Here is a 20261-nt window from a genome sequence, read left to right on the forward strand (position 1 = left end):
TTGTTGCTATCATATTTATAGAAAATCTTTGTTAGAATTTTTAAAAGAATCCCAGGAGTGAATTGTTATTGTTCTGAAACCATAGCTCAATGACAAAGATATTGAGTAATAGATTGTGCTGGAAACAAAAGACTACGGCAAAGGATAGTGATTGGAGAAAGCCTTATATAGAAGCATTTGGATGAGTACACAAAACAGAAATGCACAGGGTTCTTGCTGTGAGTGGAGAAGAGGGAAATGTTCTGGATCATAAATCTCCCTAAATTTGGGCATATAAAGTATGCATATTATTGAATTTGGTTTTCCTTTCCAACAATTCTGTCATTTATTGCCAGGTCACAGGAGGGAAATAGACACTATTATTAATAATTTGGCATAATATTTAAATTATGCTGCAGCAAATCTACGTTTTTCTTTAGTGAAAAGGAATGAATTGTTTTCCACACACAAGCAAATGGAGGCGGGAGCAAGGGACTACCTTATGCTCCTCTGTAAGAGCTCAACACGACCTTCTGACTCAAATCCTAATTGAATATTGACTGAAAGATAGCTTTGGGCTCTCCACATAAAAATAGAGGGAAAACCAGGAAAAGCTCTTTGGACTAAATGGCAGAGCTGCAATTGTTTAGAACTGCTGCTTCGGCGGGGAGACATGCTTCTGATTAATTAAAACAAGTACAAATCTTAACCAGTGTGTGTTCACGTTGAAGGTCTATAATGCTGAATCATAATACATAGCAGTACACGGCTGCCTGTGGAAAGTAGATAGTAGAAAGAAATCCTTTTTTTTTTTTTTCCTCCATTGCCAGGCGAACAGGAAGGCTGGTAAATTAAGTGGGGGCTTTTGTCAAAACTCATAGAAGTTGTTTCTAATCTGGCCATGGAAAAATGCCGGAGCAAATCATGTCCTTTGCCAATAAGACATTATGTTTGTGTAGACAATATTCTTTAGGAAAGGCAAAGGCTCAAAGTGCCTTATGGGAAAATGCATCACTTCAAGACAAGATCAAGGCTGATCACTCTCCGTCTGGCCATCACCCAGATGTCTGCATTATCTTTGATAGGCTCACTGCCTGGGTTCAGTGTTATTTCCATTGGAGCTACTCAGGGGTACAGATCATTTTCAAGGCTCCCTACTGCCTACCAAATAAAGGACAACTGACAAAGTCTAGTAACATTCAATGTTTACCACTGTCTGGTCCCAACCTACCATTCAGATCATGTGAATTTTATGTGCTCTTTACTCTAGCTTTGTTTGGCTTCTGTGGTTTTGCTCAGGCTGTCCCTAGAATACCCATTTCTCTCGCCTCCCCATGTTCAAATTTTACCTGTTCCTCAGCTGCAAATGAAACCTCCTTCAGGAAGCCAGCTGTGACCCTTTGTAAAAAATGTGGTGTTCTGAAGCCTTTAAGATGGTGTAATGACCTGGTGACCCAGGAATTCCTGAATCTTATACTGAAACCTCCTATCCTCATGGGAGAGCTAGACACACAGATAACAATGACAAAGGGAAAACACAGTTGTCCTTTGGTATCTGGGGGGACTGGTTCCAAGACCCTCGTGTATACCAAAATCCACATATGCTCAAGTCCCAAAGTCAGTCCTGTGGGACCTATGTATATGAAAAACTGGTCTTCTGTACACCCAGATTTCACATCCTGAGATTACTATTTTCAATCTGTACTTGGTTGGGGGAGGGGAAAATTATATAAGCAGACTCTTTTAATGCAAGTGACTACGAATAAATGTGATCCAATAATTTTTCTGGAATCTTACCACTAATATAAAAATCTCACTTGGGGAGGAGTGAGAAAGGGCAGGGAGCTTGAATGTACCCTGTTGTCCAGGTTCCTATGCAAACTTAGGACAGTTTGGGGAATAAAATCACGTGGTGGCAGGGACAAATCCAAGATTCTCTTTTAGTGTGGTTGAGCACTCTTAGAAGTTCTCTCTCCAGATCTTATACCTACACCAGCAGTCAGGCCTCTTCCTCTGTACTTCTGTGGGCTTGGTATAAACCTGATCTTATTGTGGGGCTCAGACCCTCTTTGGGCTGGATTAAGCTCCATCTGAATCCTCTTAGGTCAGCTGGAAGCCAAATGAAATCACAGGTACATTTACTGAAATGATACCAGGTATGACTCTATGAGCTTTGTCCAAGTGTCATGTTCTCCACCATGCTATGCAGGAGTGTTTTTGCACTTACCCAGGAAGGTATCCGAATTTTGGCCATTGAAATTAAATATAACTTGTAGGGTGGGCACTTTGCTTCATATTTTTAAGATTTGTAAGAAAAATGAACATTCATACTCTACACATTATGACAAACACATAAAAGTTTTTCTAATAAAGTAAAGAGAGGGCTCAACAATTGCTTTAAGGAAATGCCTTTGAACTATTGATTCAAGACACTTCTACATATAGGTATTAATTTTCTAATATTTTCTACACATTTTCCCTCAAAACTATAAAGCTGATCTGTGCTGGATAAAACATTCCAGCCTAATTCATGACCTTTTCTCACAACGTAAAGACATTTATATTCCTACTTTCCCCTCTCCATAACTTCCACACATTTAAAGAAGATTAGATTCATTTTCTTAAAACACTACATTGGTCATGGTACTACCCTGCTCCGAATTCTTCAGTGGTTCTCCATTGCCTGCAGAGTAAAGCCCCCTCCTCCTCAACCTCTTTACCCTGGTGTTGAAGGGCATCTACAAGAATGAATCAACCTTTGTTCTTATTTCTTTTCTCTTCAATATTGGAATCTTATATGATAGTATTTGTCTGTTCATAGGTACTCACACCTGCTTTGCATTATCTCTTCTCTAAATAATTGAAAATGTCTTTCTTTTTCCCCCAAATAGATCACTCTATCATTTGATCTTCTCAGTCCGCTTGAGGCTTAATTCAAATGCGACTTCTTCCACCAAGCCTGGCCAAAAGCTATTTCATCTGTTAGGCAACAGAGGCAGGGTGAGTAGAGCCTTGGAACTCTCCATGGGCCTAAAAACAAGTCTGAGTTCCTAAATAAAGCATATTGTTCTTAAAATGTAAAAATAGAAATGAAAAATCTAAATTAATATGTTTCATTAAATGACTTCCAAAGACATCAACTCCATTAATTGTTAAACTCAGTCTGCTTAGAATATTGCTACCATTGAATCGATTGGTGAGGATGACTTTTCAATTTGCAAGGATTCCTGTAAATGCACCATCATTCATGAGAAGTCATAGTCATTTATTAACTGAGTGATACAGACAAATAGTTCTAAAAGCAAAACTGAAAAACATGCATTCTAGGTTCTTTAATAATAAAAAAAGTTATGGCTGAGTAGTACTTCAAGGTGTGTGTGCATACATACATACATACACTCACCCACACCACATTTTGTTAATCCACTTATGAATTGATGGACACATCTTTGTCATTGTGAACTGTGCTATAATAAACATTCAAGTGCAGGTGTCTTTTTGATAAAATAAACTTCTTTTCTTTTGAGTAGATACTCAGTAGTCAGATTGCTGGATCGAATGGTAAGTCTACTCGTAGTTCTTTGAGAAGCCTCCATACTGTTTTCCATAGACATTGTACTAATTTTCAGTCCCACCAACAGTACATAAGTGTTTCTTTCGAAACAAGGTATATACATACCATGGAGTACTACTTAGCCATACAAAGAAATGAATTAATGTCTTTTGCAGCAATTTGGATGGAACTGGAGATTATTATCCTAAGTGAAGTACCTAAAGAATGGAAAAACAAATACCACATGTACTCCCTAATAATTTGGAACTAATTGATGGGCACACATGAGCACAGAGAGAAGTAAAAATCATTGGAAAGCAAGAAGGGAGCAGGCGTTGAAGGGGAGGGGTAAAAACTTACCTAACAAGTTCAATGAACACTATTCAGGAGATGGGCATACTTATAGCCCCGACTAAAGCATATAAAAACTATTCATGTAATAAAAACATTTGTACTCCCTTAATATTTTGAAATAAAAAAAATAGTATATCACCAACACCCTGGATGATGTATTTATCAATTTTAATATCAATGGACATTCAGGTATCTTCTGGTTTGGAACTAAAAGGACTACTACAAATATTCCAGAACATGACTTTTGGTAAATATGTATAGGAGAGTAGACTTGTTGGATCATAGGATATCACGTGTTTAGCTTTTCTTTTCCAAAGTGGCAGTAACAGTTTACACTCAAGAGCTGTGTGAGTTCCAGTTGGGTTGAAAGTTTTCAAATAGAGGGAAAAGGTTGCTTGGTGAGTACAATGTGTGTTGCTTCAATGATGTACACACTGAAGGGCCTGACTTCACCACAATGCAATACATCAGTGTAGCAAAATTTTGCCTTTACCCCATGAATATATACAAATAAAAAATAGATGGGGGAAATAAGTTAAGTTAATGTGAAGTACATTATATTTGCTATGAGGTGGGGTGGACACTCGAAAAGTCTGAATTACTGTGGCCTTCAAAAGACTGCAATAGAATAAATAAAAATTAAATAAACAAATACATACATAAATAAAATACAAATTTTTTTAAAAAGTCTGCGATGGCCCAAGTCATTCTTATGGCAAATCTGAGATGGACAGTGCAATGAAGGGTATCCTGGGTGCAGCTAAGAGGCCCAGGTTGGTGCTCTGTAGTTCAACCAGTGGGACTTCTCTGCACCTCACTTTGCTCATTACGAAACAGGGATTTATAACATATGTCCCAGACCTACTCAAAAGGTTGTTTTAAAGAAGTAATGAGATCATCTCAGTGGATATGCTTGTTGTATATGCTATTTTCTGAATAATCATGAACCAACATGAATCACGAATCATCCATTATCTATTTATTGAGCACCTATTTGCACACACACATTATCTATTAGACACCTGGGGAGACTAAATGAATGAATTCTACAGAGTCAAGAGAAAGAAACAGGTGTACATGGAAGTGAGGTGTGCCGAGTGCTCCAATGCAGTTTATACAGTACATGGGTAAGCATGCAGGCTAGAGTCAGACCGCCTGGGCCCCAATCCAGCTCCACTGCTTACTGGATGTTTGACCTAAGACAAGTTTCTTATCTGCTTTGCCTCTTGGTTTCCTTATCTGTAGGGTTGAGATGATTAGTACCTATCTTACAGGGTTACTATAAAGATTAAATGAGATAAAGTTTGTAAATGTCTGGAATTATAACTTCACAGAGTAAAGATCCAATAAATTCTCACTGTTTATTCTTGTTCTTTATAAGAACTGAGTACCATCTTCTACCTAAGAGAGCAATGGGAGGGAAAGTGGGGAGGGCTTTCCAAGCAGGAATGCTTTTCAAGCAGGAATGCAATGAGGCTGAGGCACAAGAGAGCACAGAACAGCACAGGGATGTTAAGCAGTTTAATGGGCTGAAGCCAAGGGAAAGTGCAGAAAAACTACAGGAGTTGAGGCTGAATGGGGAGGGAAGGTCTGCTTATGCTGTGCAAATAAGTTTAGATTCTATCCTGTATAGGCAACAGAAAGCTATAGAAAAGTCTGAGCCATGATTGGATTTGTGTCTCAAAAAGATCACTCTGGTAGTAGGTGGAGTATGGGCAAGGGAGGGGGCAGAGGGAACAGTTAGGTTATTGCAAAAGGCCACGCAAACAATCATGAGGTCCCAAAGCAGGACGTTAGTGATGGAGATGAAGAGGAGGAAAAAAAAGATGAACTTTTCTCAGGATGAGCATTGATAGGATGTGCATCCTTTAGTAATGAGCATGAGCAACAATAAAGATTTAAAACTGAGTTGCACATTTCTGCCTTGGACAGCTTAGTTACATAGTAGCACAGCTGGACCATTCACTGAGTTAGAAAAAGAGGGGAAAAGAATCTGGGTTTGAAGATACAGTTTATTGTTGAGTGTTCTGAGGACATCTAGGGGAGAGGCCAGGGAGGTCAATGCTCTTCCATGTGTGGTCTGCAGACCTGTGCTGTCTGTGAACTGCCTATTACTGGTCCTCACCGAGATAAAGTGCCTATACCAGAAATGACATCGACTTCATCACTATGCATACTGTTCAATTCAGCTGACAATTTTTTTTATAGCAAGACTTTCAGAAGAAAGTAGCAAGCTGACTTACATTCTAGTCCAAGTTCCTTACAAAATGTTCACTAACCTGTACCTGTCTGCAGCCACACCTTTAGTGGCACCGATGCAAATGACCATGGGTTTGGCAGTCTGGTGAGAGGCCTGTGCTGGAGACAAAGATTTGAGAATTGCAAGTGTAGAGATGTTAGTAGCTACAGCCATTGCTAGTCATGAAGTTGCCAAGAGAGGTGGTATAGATGTGAGAAGAGGGCTGTATTAGTTGGTTAGGGCTGCCACAAACTGGGTGGCTTGAGCAACAGAAATTTATTGTCAGAGGCTAAAAGGTGATCGAGGTGTCAGCAGAGCTGGTTCCTTCTGAGGGCTGTGAGTAAGATTCTGTTCCATGCCTCTCCCCTAGCTTCTGGTAATTTGTTAGCAATCTTTGGTGTTCCTGGCTTATAGAAGCATCATCCCAACCTCTGTGTTCCTCTTCACATAGTATTCTCCCTGTGTGCATCTGGTATTCAAATGCCCCCCTTTTATAAGGACACCATTCATAATGGATTAGGCCCTACCCTAATGACCTCATCTTAATCTGCGAAGACCTTACCTCAAAATAAGATCACATTCTAAGGTACTGGGGCTTAGTACTTCGACATATAAATTTTGGGGGGGACATATCAATCCATAACAAGGGCAAAGGATGGAAACCTAGAAAACACCAATACTTAAGATTCTGATGGTCACTATATCCTGCCTCACACTATTCTATGAAGGTGCATCTCAGCTTCTCAACCAGACTGCTAGGTTCCTAGAGGTCAAGGAGGCTGTTTAAAATATCTTTGCATATTTTTCCTACCAGAGTTAGTGAGTTTCTTGTATGTAGAAGTAGCTCAAAACAATGTTGTCTGATGATGTATAACAAACAAAAATTGAATATGGAAGAACCCCCAAGAAATGTTTTGAACACAGTATGTTATGACACACTGCCTTATAGACAACAGTTGCTATACTTGTCAGAAAAATCGCCAATGTAGATGTTCAAGATATATTTCAACTCATTTGCTTAAACAACTCTATGCCTACCATCCACACCAAAAAGCTGTTTTTCTACATGGGCAACAGAAGGCATAATTATTTGCAAGAATTTTCAATGTTTTCCCTTTGCTTTCCTAAGTGGCATAGCAGATTCTCTGGACCGCTCTGTGTTTGCCAAAATCCTATTGTCTTTTCGAAAGCACATAGCCCCTGGAAGGTTTATAACTTAACGTGCACTCCTGGAACACTTAAGTGTTAAAAAAAAAAAAAAAAGTTAACTTCAAAATATCTCAGAATTTTCCTACTGCACAGAAGTGGTTCTGAGAAACACTACATGATAAGTTGATATTTTCCTCCTATAGGCTGCTGAAAGGACATCAATACATTATCAATTTACTCCATATCTCTAGGTTTTAGAACAGTAGCTGGCAGACTGGAACACTTGCGGGCTTGATAATTCAATTTATTTTTAAACCTTTCTCCCGCTTGTTAAAATAAAAGGAATAACATAGCAAAGGTAATTTTCCCTTTGACTTGTCAATGCTATCAGAAAAGTCCGTACCTAAGAAGCATGTTTTTTTAATCACTATTTCATACCTATCATATTCTATTGCAACATCCAATATGCAATAGCTCTATAGTTATTATTTATTTATATCTTAACTACACCCAGAAAGGGGTTTAGGCAGCTTACAGTAAAAGAATGGGGAAAATAATGCCAAAATCCCATAAGAGAATAAAAGTAGAGAAAATAAGCATATTTATGTCTAATGTACATACAACTTAAAGATTCCATGATATAACACTGGCAACATTGTGACTGATAATTTTTTAAACGGGTTAATTTTTTGGTATAATTAGCTCTTGATTGTCACCTTCCTTTCTTCCCCCACAAAAAGCTAAATCAAATGAAATTTACAAAAGACTACATGCCCATAATACGAAAAATTAGTGCTCACTTTGGCTCTGATTTTATTGTTTGACCACTTAAACACACACCATGGTGATTCAAGTTCAACTAGGATTCAGCCATTACAAGAAAATCATAATTGTTTATGGCTTTTAAAAGATGACTTTTCTCTATAATGGATCTATAAATTTGTCAATTATAAACAAGCCAAGTTGGGAGATAATCAATAATATGTTCTTGCAGCATAAATTACTTTGAAGCCATTTGGTAATTGGTTCCCCCTTCATGTTTTCCACTGAGAAGCTTTTCTAAAAGTAAAACCATTGTGTCTCTATAACAGAAGCACACTGTATTTAAGACTCCTTCACTTCCTCTCTTTAGAAACTCTCTAGGAAACAAAGCGTCACTGAGACGGGTCAACAGTTGAATACTTGCAGAACACATCCTATGAGCCAGGCACTGTTTTGGAAGATGGGGAATCAAAGAGGAATAAAATGATGTCTTTGGGTCCTTACAGTCTATTGAGAGAGAGGCACAGGACAAAAGGGGACGGGTATTTGTATACACAAGGAGTGCAATGCGCACTACCCGAAGGATGGACATATTTGAAACACGGACTTGGGGGGAGGGGAACCAAGGGCAACACACGTAACCTAAACATCTGTACCCCATAATATGCTGAAAAAAAAAGACAAAAGGTAATTTAAATATAATGTGTAGAGGTAAAAGGGAGATTGACTAGGGAGTTATGGCAGCACTTAGTTAGCCCAATATAAAGGTTTGGTTAAGGTTTTCGGAAGGAGATAGCTCTTGAGTTAATGAAAAGATGAATAAGAATGTATCAGGTGAAGAAAAGTGACAAAAACGTTTTGGAATAAGGAACAGCATAAGCAAAGATATCGTAGCATGAAATAGTATGGAGGAGTTTAGCAAACAAAAATGCAAAAATACTATTTTTACTGTTACTGGTGACATTTGCTCAACATTTACCCCATATTAAGGATGTATTATGCAATTAACATGCTTTTTCTCTTGTAATCCTTGATATTATTTTTTCCCCATTTTACAGATGAGGAAACTAAAAAGTAACGAGAAGGATAATGTGCCTAAGGTAACAGAGCCAACAGGTCACAAAGCTAACCAGAGATTTGAACCAGGGACCAACAGCCTACAGAGTTGGAAGTTTTAGTCACTATGTGCTATTGCGTATTATCTACTTATGTGAGTCTTTTGACTACACTTATGAAGTTTTGGACATATATATATATGCTTAGCATTTGCTCTTTACACAAACATAAAAACATATTTTGTGAGTTCATTTGTAGTGGTAATTGTCAATATCATTAATGTAAATCAATATTTTTAAAAGAGCTATATGGATCAAGACTAAAATATCAAGACTGGAAAAAAGCAGGTGACCTATTCAATGATAGCAAGGACCATGGGGGAAAGAATAGGTATGTGGAAAATAAGGGACTCTGAGGGCCCCATCATTTACTAGTTGAGTGGCCTAAGACCCTTTATTGGAATTGTCTGATAAGCTCGTGACGAATCTTCCCATGTACGTGTGCTTGGCATTAGCCATTTTTAAAATCTCCTGGGAAACTCATCTATGCTGCTTTTGTTCAAAGTGGGCCTTTGAAGCCAGGGAAAAGGGCCCCTGTTCCTTGTCTAAAGAAATACTGGTGGCCGGGCGCGGTGGCTCACGCCTGTAATCCTAGCTCTCTGGGAGGCCGAGGCGGGCGGATTGTTTGAGCTCAGGAGTTCGAGACCAGCCTGAGCAAGAGCGAGACCCCGTCTCTACTAAAAAGAGAAAGAAATTAATTGGACAACTAAAAATATATAGAAAAAATTAGCCAGGCATGGTGGCGCATGTCTGTAGTCCCAGCTACTCGGGAGGCTGAGGCAGTAGGATCGCTTGAGCCCAGGAGTGTGAGGTTGCTGTGAGCTAGGCTGACGCCACGGCACTCACTCTAGCCCGGGCAACAGAGTGAGACTCTGTCTAAAAAAAAAAAAAAAAAAAATACTGGTGAAATGTCTCAACAAAAGAGGAAGAACAGGGATGTAGTATACCCTCAATTCCATCTGGTTTATAGATAATACTCTAATCATAACCACCTGCCTTCTGGGTCTGCTTTTGATGTTGATGATGATGATGATGATGATAGCAATAATGAATATAAGGCTTGCGATAGCCAGTACTTCATGTGTATTAACTTGCTTAATCCTTTCACAGATAAAAATAACACAACATTGCACGTAGCAACTTAGCAATAACAAGAGCTAATGTTTCTATTGCACGTACCACATGCCATACCTTGTTCCAAGATTTTTACTGTATTATCTCAATTTTCACAAGAATCCAGTCATTGAGGTACCACTACTATCCCTATTTCATTGGTGAGTAACGTGAGCCTCAGAGAGGTTAAGCAAATCGCCCAAGATCACAGAGCCAGTTAGGGGTACAGCCAGGAAGAAAACTCGGGCATTCTAATTTCAGAGTCTATACTCTTAACCACTATCCTTCAGGATATCAATAGTAACAACCAGACTCAAACCACTGGCTAAATTCATCCCCTTCTCCTTACCTGTTAAGAACAGAAAGGTAATTATTTCACATGATTAGACTGATAAATGAAAAAATAATAATTCTGATCATCAGCCCTTCAATTGTGCAGAAGCCATAAATCTAATCCTAAGAAGGAAACTATTACAGTTGCCAGAGACAGGGAACACAGAGTTCCAAATTCCAGGGACCAGGGTCAGATAATTGATATTTGTCAGGCAGTGGTAAGAAGAGATGTTGTTGTCAAGAACCAGATAGCTGATGTCCTACCATGTAGATGTATATGGTGCCCCTCTTGGAATAAGTATAATTTAGTTAAAAGTGATTAACATTCCATAATTTAAGTGATGGCTGGGTAGTCTTATTTCTGTTATTTTTTGCAAATTCATGAAAACTCAGGCCCAGTGTTGCCACATCTTCAATTGTAAGAGAAGCCAGAAATCTAGATTTTTATGTGAAATATTTTGATAGTTTTAAATGTTGAGAACTAATTCACAATTTGAAAATGCTTTGTAGACAAAATACATTTGTGGATCAGTTTCAGCCCTTAGGCCAGAATTTACAATAACCCATATAGTCTGTAGTCTTATAACCTTTTGAGATTTCACCTCCTCGTCTGAAAATTTAGGTAGTTAGGCTAACAAACTCTAACTTCATCTCTAGCCATCTTAGATTCTTTGAAGACACTGCCTTATTTTGTAATGTAAAAACATACTGAATACAAGTCTGAATGAACTTATAAGTCTTCATAATAAATAACTTCATTGCCTAGAAAGAGCTATCAACTATTATATCTGGAGGGGACATTAGAAATTATCTGAAGTTCCATCTTCCTCTCCACTTGACAGATTAAGAAATTTCCCCAGAGACAGAGAATGATTTACCTACAATCAGTAGTTCATTAGTGATAGTGTTAGAGCTCAAACACAGGTTTCAATATATAGGTTGAGTTTCTATTATTTGAAATGCTTGGGACCAGGTGTGTTTTGGATTTGGGGTTTTTTTTGGATTTTGGAATATTCGCATTATATTTACCTGTTGAGCATCCCTAATGCAAAAATCCAAAATGCTCCAGTGAGCATTTCCTTTCAGCATCATGTCATAATTAAAAAGTTTCAGATTTTAGAGCATTTCAGATTTTGGATTTTTATATTAGGGATACTCAACCTGTGTGTTCTTTCCCTTATCAGTTAGCTTTTTTCATTCTGTTGTAGAAGTCATTTGAGCTCCTCGATCCAGCCATGCCTGCAATCACATCTGCATAAGAATTTTCAATTACATACACCAATAAATCTCACACTCTCTTTTTTGATTTAGCCACTCCAGTTGGGTTTCTGTTACTGGCAACCAAAAGAGTCTGACTGATAGTATCAAACAATGACTCTTTTCCACATTTCCACTAACTCATGCTCTTCTCCAGACTGGAATATCTATTTTTCCTATATTTACCAAAACCATACTAATTTTTAAAGATCTAAATCTAGTATACTTTCTCCATGAAGATTGTCCCTACTATTAAATCCAATCCTGTATGTGCATGTATACTTTCTCTATCCCTTCCCTACTTTAGTACCTGTAATCTGCATCTTATAATTAAAACTTTCATATTGAACTTATTTGTATGTTATCTTCCAAACTAGAATATAAGCTTCCTCAATTCAGCAACCATATCTCAAAGGTACCTTTTGGTTCTACTACAAAGACTAGGAGACAGCTTGGTGCAATGAGTAACAGGTCGCTTATTTAGAACCCAATTCTAAGTTAGAACTGTCCTCATCATTTCAGCTTAAGTTTTATAGACGCCTGGCCCCAAATCACAAATACTGGTAATATTTCAATGGCCTATGTATTAAATTTGCTTTTGCAAGGGAAAGATCTCTAACTCGTTTGACTTTTATCATCTTACACAGTATAATTCTTCAGGAATGGAAGATTTCCTTTGTCCTTCAGTCCAGTCTTAGGGAAGCATAAGGTTATTCCAAGTGTGTAATGAGGCAAGAACCTCTCATTACTGTTTTGGTATCCTACATTTTCTGAAAGTCTCTGCTAGTATCAGTGCATAACAGTTCCTTCCCATTGCACCAAGGAAATTGGGGGAGAAATGCCAAAAGGGATATTTAAATAATTCAGTTCTTCCCCTGAAGGAGAGAGAAACATATAATTCTGTTTAAAGAAAACCTGGTTTAAACAGTCACTTAATTCTCCCAAAAGGTTAGAGTATTTTATTTTTTTAGAATACAAATCATATGTTGCATTAACAAAGCAAGCCTTAAGAATTTTGAATAGTGGAGCAAACCAATTGCCTCCAAGCATATCTGAATAGATGAATCACTATTATTGATTTAAAATTCTATCACACACATAGACACACAGATGTGCAGTCAACTAGCACTAGGTCTTAAATTTTATGAATGGTATGGCTTTTGAGTCTTTCCTAAACAAGATCAAAGAAGTAAATGAATAAAGATGGAATTTCCATGGCTAACAGTGACTCAACATTAGCCATAATTTCATGGAAAGATACAAGCTGAATCACTCGGAAGTGAGTAGCTTGAATTTACAACACATTTGATGCGGTCATAACGTCCTCTTGAATGAAACAGGAGTTGCCATAGAACAGACACAGTTTTAAGATTGCCATTTTCCTTCACCATATACATACAGACACACATGTATACACACCTACATGTGTACACATAATACTCATTTTAGACTATTTGTAATCCAGGCACTATGAATAATTCCTATCCAATTAAAAAAAATTGGTCATGTCAATCTAAATATTACACAGAATTGTTTACAGTGCTTGCTTTTACATCCCCTAAGTGAACTAGCTATAAGTAGCTAGTTCACATGAGGTAGCCACCCATCACCGTTACTACATAATTTAGAAACATATGGTGTAGCTTTGCCATGCCAACTTCTAGGTATTCACTGTACCATTCTGACAAAAGAAAAAAACAAAGAACTGCTTTCCAAATTGTCACTTATGAGCTGCTGAAACATATATTGTTACAGTCTGGCGGGGAGATTTCTGTTTTGGTCATAAATGATCATTACCACCATGTTATATTTAGATTCACAGTAATGCAAACAAAATATGCCTATAAATGATAAAATGTTTTTTTTTCAAGTAATCTGTTTAAAGTCCCCTCTTTTGATTGGAAAGGTATTGAAATGTACTCTTTTTATCAGTAAAAGTGAAACCAAAGTAATTAACCATCAAAATTGTTCAAACGATAGTGCCTTCTCCCCATGCTCCTTCCCAGTTGTTCTTCTGAGCTAAAATATTTTTTTTTCTTTCAGCTCAAACCACAAAGAAAGGCTGACATGGTCTGGTGTTCAGATTTCTCTGCTCCCAGCCCATCTCTCTCCTTCATGTTCTTTACCGGGTTACTACCTACGTGCCCCTGGTGGCTATATTTGACAGGTATCCAGAGGAAGAGTGGGGGGCTCTCTCAACTCAAATAGTAATAACTGTGGATAAACAAGCACCCAGAACACTTGGGTAAAGTGTTGTCAGGATGCTAGGGTTCTCTTTTTATACTGGAATATTTCTGGCCAGTGTCTCAAATTAAAAAGATAGGGTTTGAAATCAGAATGTTGTATGTTCCAGTTTCCACACTTTTACCTATCTACATAGTGCTTTAGGCAAATTACAAAACCTCTCTGGGCCTCAGTTTTCTCTTCTAAAAATGAGGATGGCAATTTGCACACTATCAGATTTATAAGGAGAATTAAAAAGGACCTAAGAACAGAAAAAGGAATTTTAGTAAAAACTAAGGAGATCTGAATAAACTGCAGACTTTAGTTAATAATAACATATCAATATTGGTTCTTTAATTGTAACAAATGTATCATACCATTGTAAGATAATAACAGGGGAGACCCAGTGTGGGATATATGGGAGCTGTCTGTGCTATTTACTCAATTTTTTGGTGAATCTAAAACTGTTCTAAAAAATCAAAACTATTGTTTAAAAAATCAAACCTTTTTTAAAAAAAATGACTAAGTGCCTTGCACCCAGTAGGTATTTGAGAAATGGTAGCTGGTATTATGATATAGACTATTTGATTTCACAAAGTATATTACACTCTTTATAATACGATCTCTTCTTTTCCCCAATCAGGATTCCTTTTCACAGACAGCTCCCTCTCCCTCACGTCACCCTATCCCTTTCTCTACATCATTCTTCCTGTGTTTTTGTCTACTTCATCCATTTCTATTCTACTACAAACTCATGTTTAGTTTACAACTGATTTATCTTTTTCCTACACTAATCTTAGTTCATCAACCCTATTTGTTGGCTTTAAATTTTGCCACAATGATTATGCATTAAACTTTTTAATTACTCTCAATGATTGCTCATTAAAAAATCAGAGTTCCAAGCTTTCTACTTGGAGAAGAGCAAAACACTCTTTTCCAGAAAGGCATGAAAAACTTAAAGATATAACAATGGAAAAGCTATTATTTTTTTGTAATAAGGAGACATATATTCAGCTTCCCAGTATAGCAAACAGCCCTGGGGTAGCTTTGTCGGGATATGTATTTAGCAATAGTTTGCTGCAATAACTAAAAATAATGTGGCCAAATGCCAGTGTTATCAATCTATCTCAGAGTCTTTCTGATGTTAAGGTCATGTGTAAAAACAGAACCAGCTTGCCCCTCAAAACCACAGCTTTGAATGGATTCAGGTAAAACATACAATCAGATCAGAACAACTTGGTTTCGTGATCATCTCTCTCAGGTGGCTGAATGTTCTCTTTTTAGAAGAACTGGGTCTCTGTGGGATTTCTTTCTCTATACTAGTGCTGGACTGAAGCCTAAAGGACAGAGCTCTAGAGCCTTTGGCTGATAAGTTTTTTTTTTTCTTTAAGTCACAACAGTTTTCATTGCCAAAGGAATAGGACATCTTTGGTTGGTGCTATTAACAGGATAGACTTTGGAGATGGAATTTCCCAAGCTATAACGAGACAATTATCATAATAATTCCAAGCTGAAATGTGAAATATCAGGTCCCATGGACCTAACACCCAACCTTAAAACATTATCCAAAAAACTTTTACTGCTCCGAGGATACTTTGGCTCTACTGTAGTCCAAAATACAGATTGAAAAAGCAAGGGGAAACAGATAGGGATGAGGTTGGGGGGGGGGTGGAGCCCACCTGCTGTCTCTTGACCAGGAAATGAGTTTTATCTTTAAATAAAACTAATATCCCAGCTTGTGATAGCTGGAATAAATCATCAGTGCTGGGTGGTGTGTGTACATATATAAGCAAAACAAACAGAGAAATCTGTGCTAACTCAAGATAAGGGTGGATAAATACGGAAAACCTAACACTCTACTACAACAACATATAATTCAGTCTTAAACGGCAGCAACGGAGAAATTCAGTATTTTAAGAAACTAGTCTCACAGTCTTGATGGGGTTGGGGCTGGCTTCTCGCATGGCCCCTCTGGGGGCTTAACTGGCTTTTCTGTTAGCTCAAGTGCAGCAGATTCATTTAAGAGACAGAATAGAATGTTCTTCACTAACTCACTCCAACTGGGTTTCTGACTTCTTTTCTGGTCCCCCCACCCCCGCCACTACACTGCCCCTCGTCCAGCAGTAACCCCCACCCCTGTTGCTCGAGCTGGAGAACAGCTGATAGAAATAGGCACTTTTTTTTTTCTTTTTTTACATCAAAGGCAGCCCAGAGCCGCCCCAGTCTTTCCCTAGCCTCAGACACAAAAAGCTTTTGATGCCTATAATTGTGAGGCTTTTTGCAGCTGTACTTTATCAAGCGGGGAGCGGTAGGGCTTGGAGGGCCTCGGCGAGCCAGAAGGTGGCGGCGAAGTCACCTTGGGAAGAGGAGAAGAGGGTCAAAGAGAGGAAGGTGGAGAGGCTGACCCGGGCGGAAGGACCAGGGGGCGTTCTCCTGCGGTAGGGTTAGTGAGAAAGGGTCAGGGGCCATGGAGAGAACCCCAGCCGGAGGGAAGCCGTGCCCGGGGCCCTTAGGTGACCCTAGTGGGTGATCAGCTGGCCCGGGGAGGGAGAGGAGTGTGCCCTTCGCAGAGTCACGGGAAGCTTTGCCTTCCGGGTTTGCTCGCTGCCCCAGCTAGCGGAGCTCGGCTCCAAGATGCTCTTCTCCCTCCACATCGGCGCCCCCACCTGCCGGGTGCCCCCGCCCGCCTAGCGCACGCCCAGGAGGGCGGGCCGGGAGCTGAGCGCAGCCGCCCGCCGCTGGAGAGCGCTGGGAGCCCAGCAAGCGAGCAAGGCCTCTCTGGGCGCTGCAAGTCACTCCCCAGCCTCCGAGGCGACAAAGCAGGACCTGCCTGCCTCGCTCCCGGACTGGGAGTCTCGGGCACGCTGCGCTCCGCTCCAGGCCCCTCGGCGCTCCCACACAGCTCCTGGCGCGCTCCGGACTGCGCTGGGCTGGGCCGGGCAGGGCCTGGCCGAGCTGGGCCGCTGGGAGGGCGCCTCGCAGCCCTTTCCCCAGGGCGCGGTCTCCACCTTCTTCTGCTCTTCCTCTCCAGCTGCGCCGCCAGCTCCCATTGTTAGCCCCGCCCGCCTGGCGACGTCCCGGCGCTGCTCCCTGGGCCTCCCAGGAGCACCTACCTTCTGCTGCCGGCGAGCCATGTCGGTGGGCTGCTTGGCGTTGAAGGGGTAGGCGATGCAGCGCATCACGAACACATAGAGCTGCAGCCTCTTCTTCCTCTCCTCCTCCTCTTTCTGCAACCGCTCCAACTCTTCCTTCTCCTTCTCGCTCACCACCGACGGGCTGGGGCTGGAGGGCCGGCCGCCGCCGGCGCGGCTGCTGGGCTGCAGACCCCCGGCCCCAATGCCGCTGCTCGCGCCGCTGCCCCCGCCGCCGCCGGCGCCCACCCCGGCCCCGGCGCCGGCGCCGCCGCCCCCCAGCCCGGCCCCGCCGGCCGAGCCCTCGCTGGTGCGGCTGGGAGACAGGCGCGCGCCGGACGCGGCCGAGCCGAGCACCTCCTTGCCGCTCTCCTCTTCCACGATCTCATCCGATTCTTCTTCGCTGGACGAAGGGTCCAGCATGGTGGCGCCTGGGGTGGGGGGGTCCCTGGAGCCCCCGGCTTGGGGTGCAAAAGGTGGGGGGCGCTGGAGGCAGCTGAGGGGCAGTTCTCCCGGGTGGGCGCTTCTCCCCGGCTCAGGGAGCGGGCGCCCTGCTGCTCAGCCTCGGCCGCCGCGACTGCTTCCTCTGCCCGGCGATCGCGAGCTGGGCTCAGACCCAGGAGCGCAAGGGGAGGAGGGAAAGGGAGAGGTGAGTCCGTGGACCCGAAGTGGGCAAGGGGGAGAATCAATTGCGAGCCCCGAGCCCGCAGCCGGATGCCATCTGCAGCCTCTGAAGGAGGCGCCTCCAGAAAAGATGCCGAGTGTTGCAAGCTGTCGATGCAGCCAAGAGCCGAAGAGGCATCTTGCCGATTGGGGAGGGAGCGGCGCTTACGTGTTTATTGGCTTAACTCTCCCGTGTCCGCAGCGTAAAGGGCTGCTGCAGAGGGCTGGAGGGGGGAGAGTGCCAAGCGTCCCCAAAGCCTCGGAGCCTCAGTACTTCCAACCCTAATGCCTTGCTACCCTCCTTGCCTCCTCCCCTTTGTGGATAATTTCCTCCTTGAGCCCCAGCTCTCCTTGTCTATTCTCCTCTTCCCCTCTCGCGGACAAAAAGTTCTTGGGGGAGGGAGAAGTAAACCAGCGATGACTTCCAGCCAGCCAAGAGCGGGCTATCTGTTTGGAAACGCTAAATCAAGGAGTCTCGCTTAAGAGGAGGTCCGCGAGATCCCATACGGAAAAGAAAGGGTCCACATCGGATCCTCAGGCTTTTTTACACCTGGGACGTAGGGGGCGTGGGGGCTGGGCAGCGTGTTCGTCCCACCTGTGTAAACTCTGATTCCTGCAACTTGTTCCACCTGCTCCTACCCTAATTAAAATAAATGTGAATCAGATGTTGAGTGGATTGCTGTATCGACCATGCTGCTCAACCACTTAAGTTGAACCCCCTCCCTTGCCTACCCGCCCCCAAAAACTATGATGAGTCTTCCTCAGTTCCCAAGAACTGGGATTACTTTCTGCTGTGGCGAGCCTACAGAGAAATAGAAGGGTTTCTGGTGGCTCCGCTCTTACTCCATTGTGGCTCGCTGAAGGATCTGGGTGGAGGAGTGAGGACCCCGAGATCAGACAAAGACACCCCAAGAACTCAGCGGCGTCGACATCTAATGCATAGACCCTGTCGCACTGTCTTCACCCCTGCCTCTCGGGTAAACTATTAACACAAAGCAGCAGATGGTGCCTTCCTTCCCCCTACTCCTTAGGCCAATAAACCCAACGGACAGGGGAGCTGGCCAGCGTGCTGAATCTAATCAGCGCCCCGCAGATGGATTGAAAACAAACCGGCACAGGCCACCTTCGTACCTTAGGCTATCTAGAGACTTCTCCATCTTCCCCACCCCCACCCCATCTCCTGTATTTATATATTTTCCAATTCCCTAATTATCCGTAGATACTTGTGGGAGTGGCTGGAATAGTGTAGTGTGAGTTTAAAGTTTGCATCACATTTGTCTTTATGTGTTTTCCAATTTGCCGTGAGTTTTACAGTAGGTTCAATAGTAAAGTGAAGCTTTCTGGATAGCCTGTTTGAGACTTGCAAATGAACTCAAAACAACATGTAGTTTCACATTAACTCCAACAATTCTGCTTGATTTTTTGAGTTACGTACTTGGATGGCTTATAATTGACTTCGCCACCATATTCACCGCAAAAACATCACTTCTGTGGCTATCGTGCATTCTGTATAAATTTAAAAAATTGAATGATGCGCGAATTGCTACAAGTTGGCAGTCCTCACTTTTTAATTTTTCTAAAGAAGTAAAAGCTGTGCAAATCATGTTGTGCTGGTTTTCCTGGAACAGAAAATACAGTAGTCCAGTCAATCAACAGCCTTTATCCAGCACCTTCTTATGAAGTGAACACTGTTCTGGGTGCTTCAGGTAGACAGAATTTTTAGAAAACATTCTTTTAAAGACTCCATAAGCTCCTTTGGGAAATATAACATAAACTTGTGAAAAAGATTGACAGCACTTATTTCAGGGCAATATATCAACAAATCCAGGTTAGTAAAGTGCAAAAAGCTTTGCATGAATGAAGCAGCTTGGAGTGAAGGGAATCATATACTTCTCGAAGACTTAAATTTTAAAGAAAGAAACCTTATAAATGGGTGGTGAAAAGGGAAGCTATTGAAAGTGGAAAAAGTGGTTTGCAAAGCCATAGAGATAGGGCAAGGGATCAAATCAAGTTAAAGACTGTTATGGAGATAGGGTTTGGTAGGTAAGGGTGAGGGGAGGAGGAAAGAAAAAGCTGGAATTGCAATCCATTTAGCTAAATGAAGGGACTCTGTTTAGGACACAAAGAAAGGAATTAAGTTAGCTAGGAAGTATGTGGTGATTTGGGGAGGGGGTGCTGTTGAAGGCCAGACAAAGGACACTTACTGATTAAATATTTATTCCTTAAGCAACTTTATTATTTATTTATGAATGAATGAAACATGGTCTCGCTCTGTTGCCTGGGCTAGAGGATAGTGGGGTCAGCCTAGCTCACAGCAACCTCAATCTCCTGGGATCAAGTGATATTCCTGCCTCAGCCTCCCAAGTAGCTGGGACAACAGGTGCACACCA

The 20261-nt window shown here is 41.4% G+C and overlaps 1 protein-coding gene across 8 annotated transcripts in view; it reads right to left on the reverse strand.

Moving 5' to 3' along the window:
• Positions 1–17993, reverse strand: part of CADPS (Ca++-dependent secretion activator) — a 524321-nt gene extending 506328 nt beyond the window's left edge. For 3 of the 8 annotated variants that reach the window (XM_012642835.1, XM_012642705.1, XM_012642575.1), the window contains exon 1: positions 17191–17993. In XM_012642835.1, the coding sequence (XP_012498289.1) occupies positions 17191–17631 (441 nt within the window). In that variant the 5' untranslated portion in view covers positions 17632–17993. The remainder of the gene's footprint in view (positions 1–17190) is intronic. The other 5 variants (XM_012642642.1, XM_012642349.1, XM_012642427.1 and 2 more) reach the window with 3 other exon arrangements.
• Between the last annotated feature and the right edge of the window lie 2268 nt (positions 17994–20261).

This window comes from Propithecus coquereli, unplaced genomic scaffold (assembly GCF_000956105.1).
Source record: "Propithecus coquereli isolate 6110/MARCELLA unplaced genomic scaffold, Pcoq_1.0 Scaffold1, whole genome shotgun sequence".
NCBI lineage: Eukaryota > Metazoa > Chordata > Mammalia > Primates > Indriidae > Propithecus > Propithecus coquereli.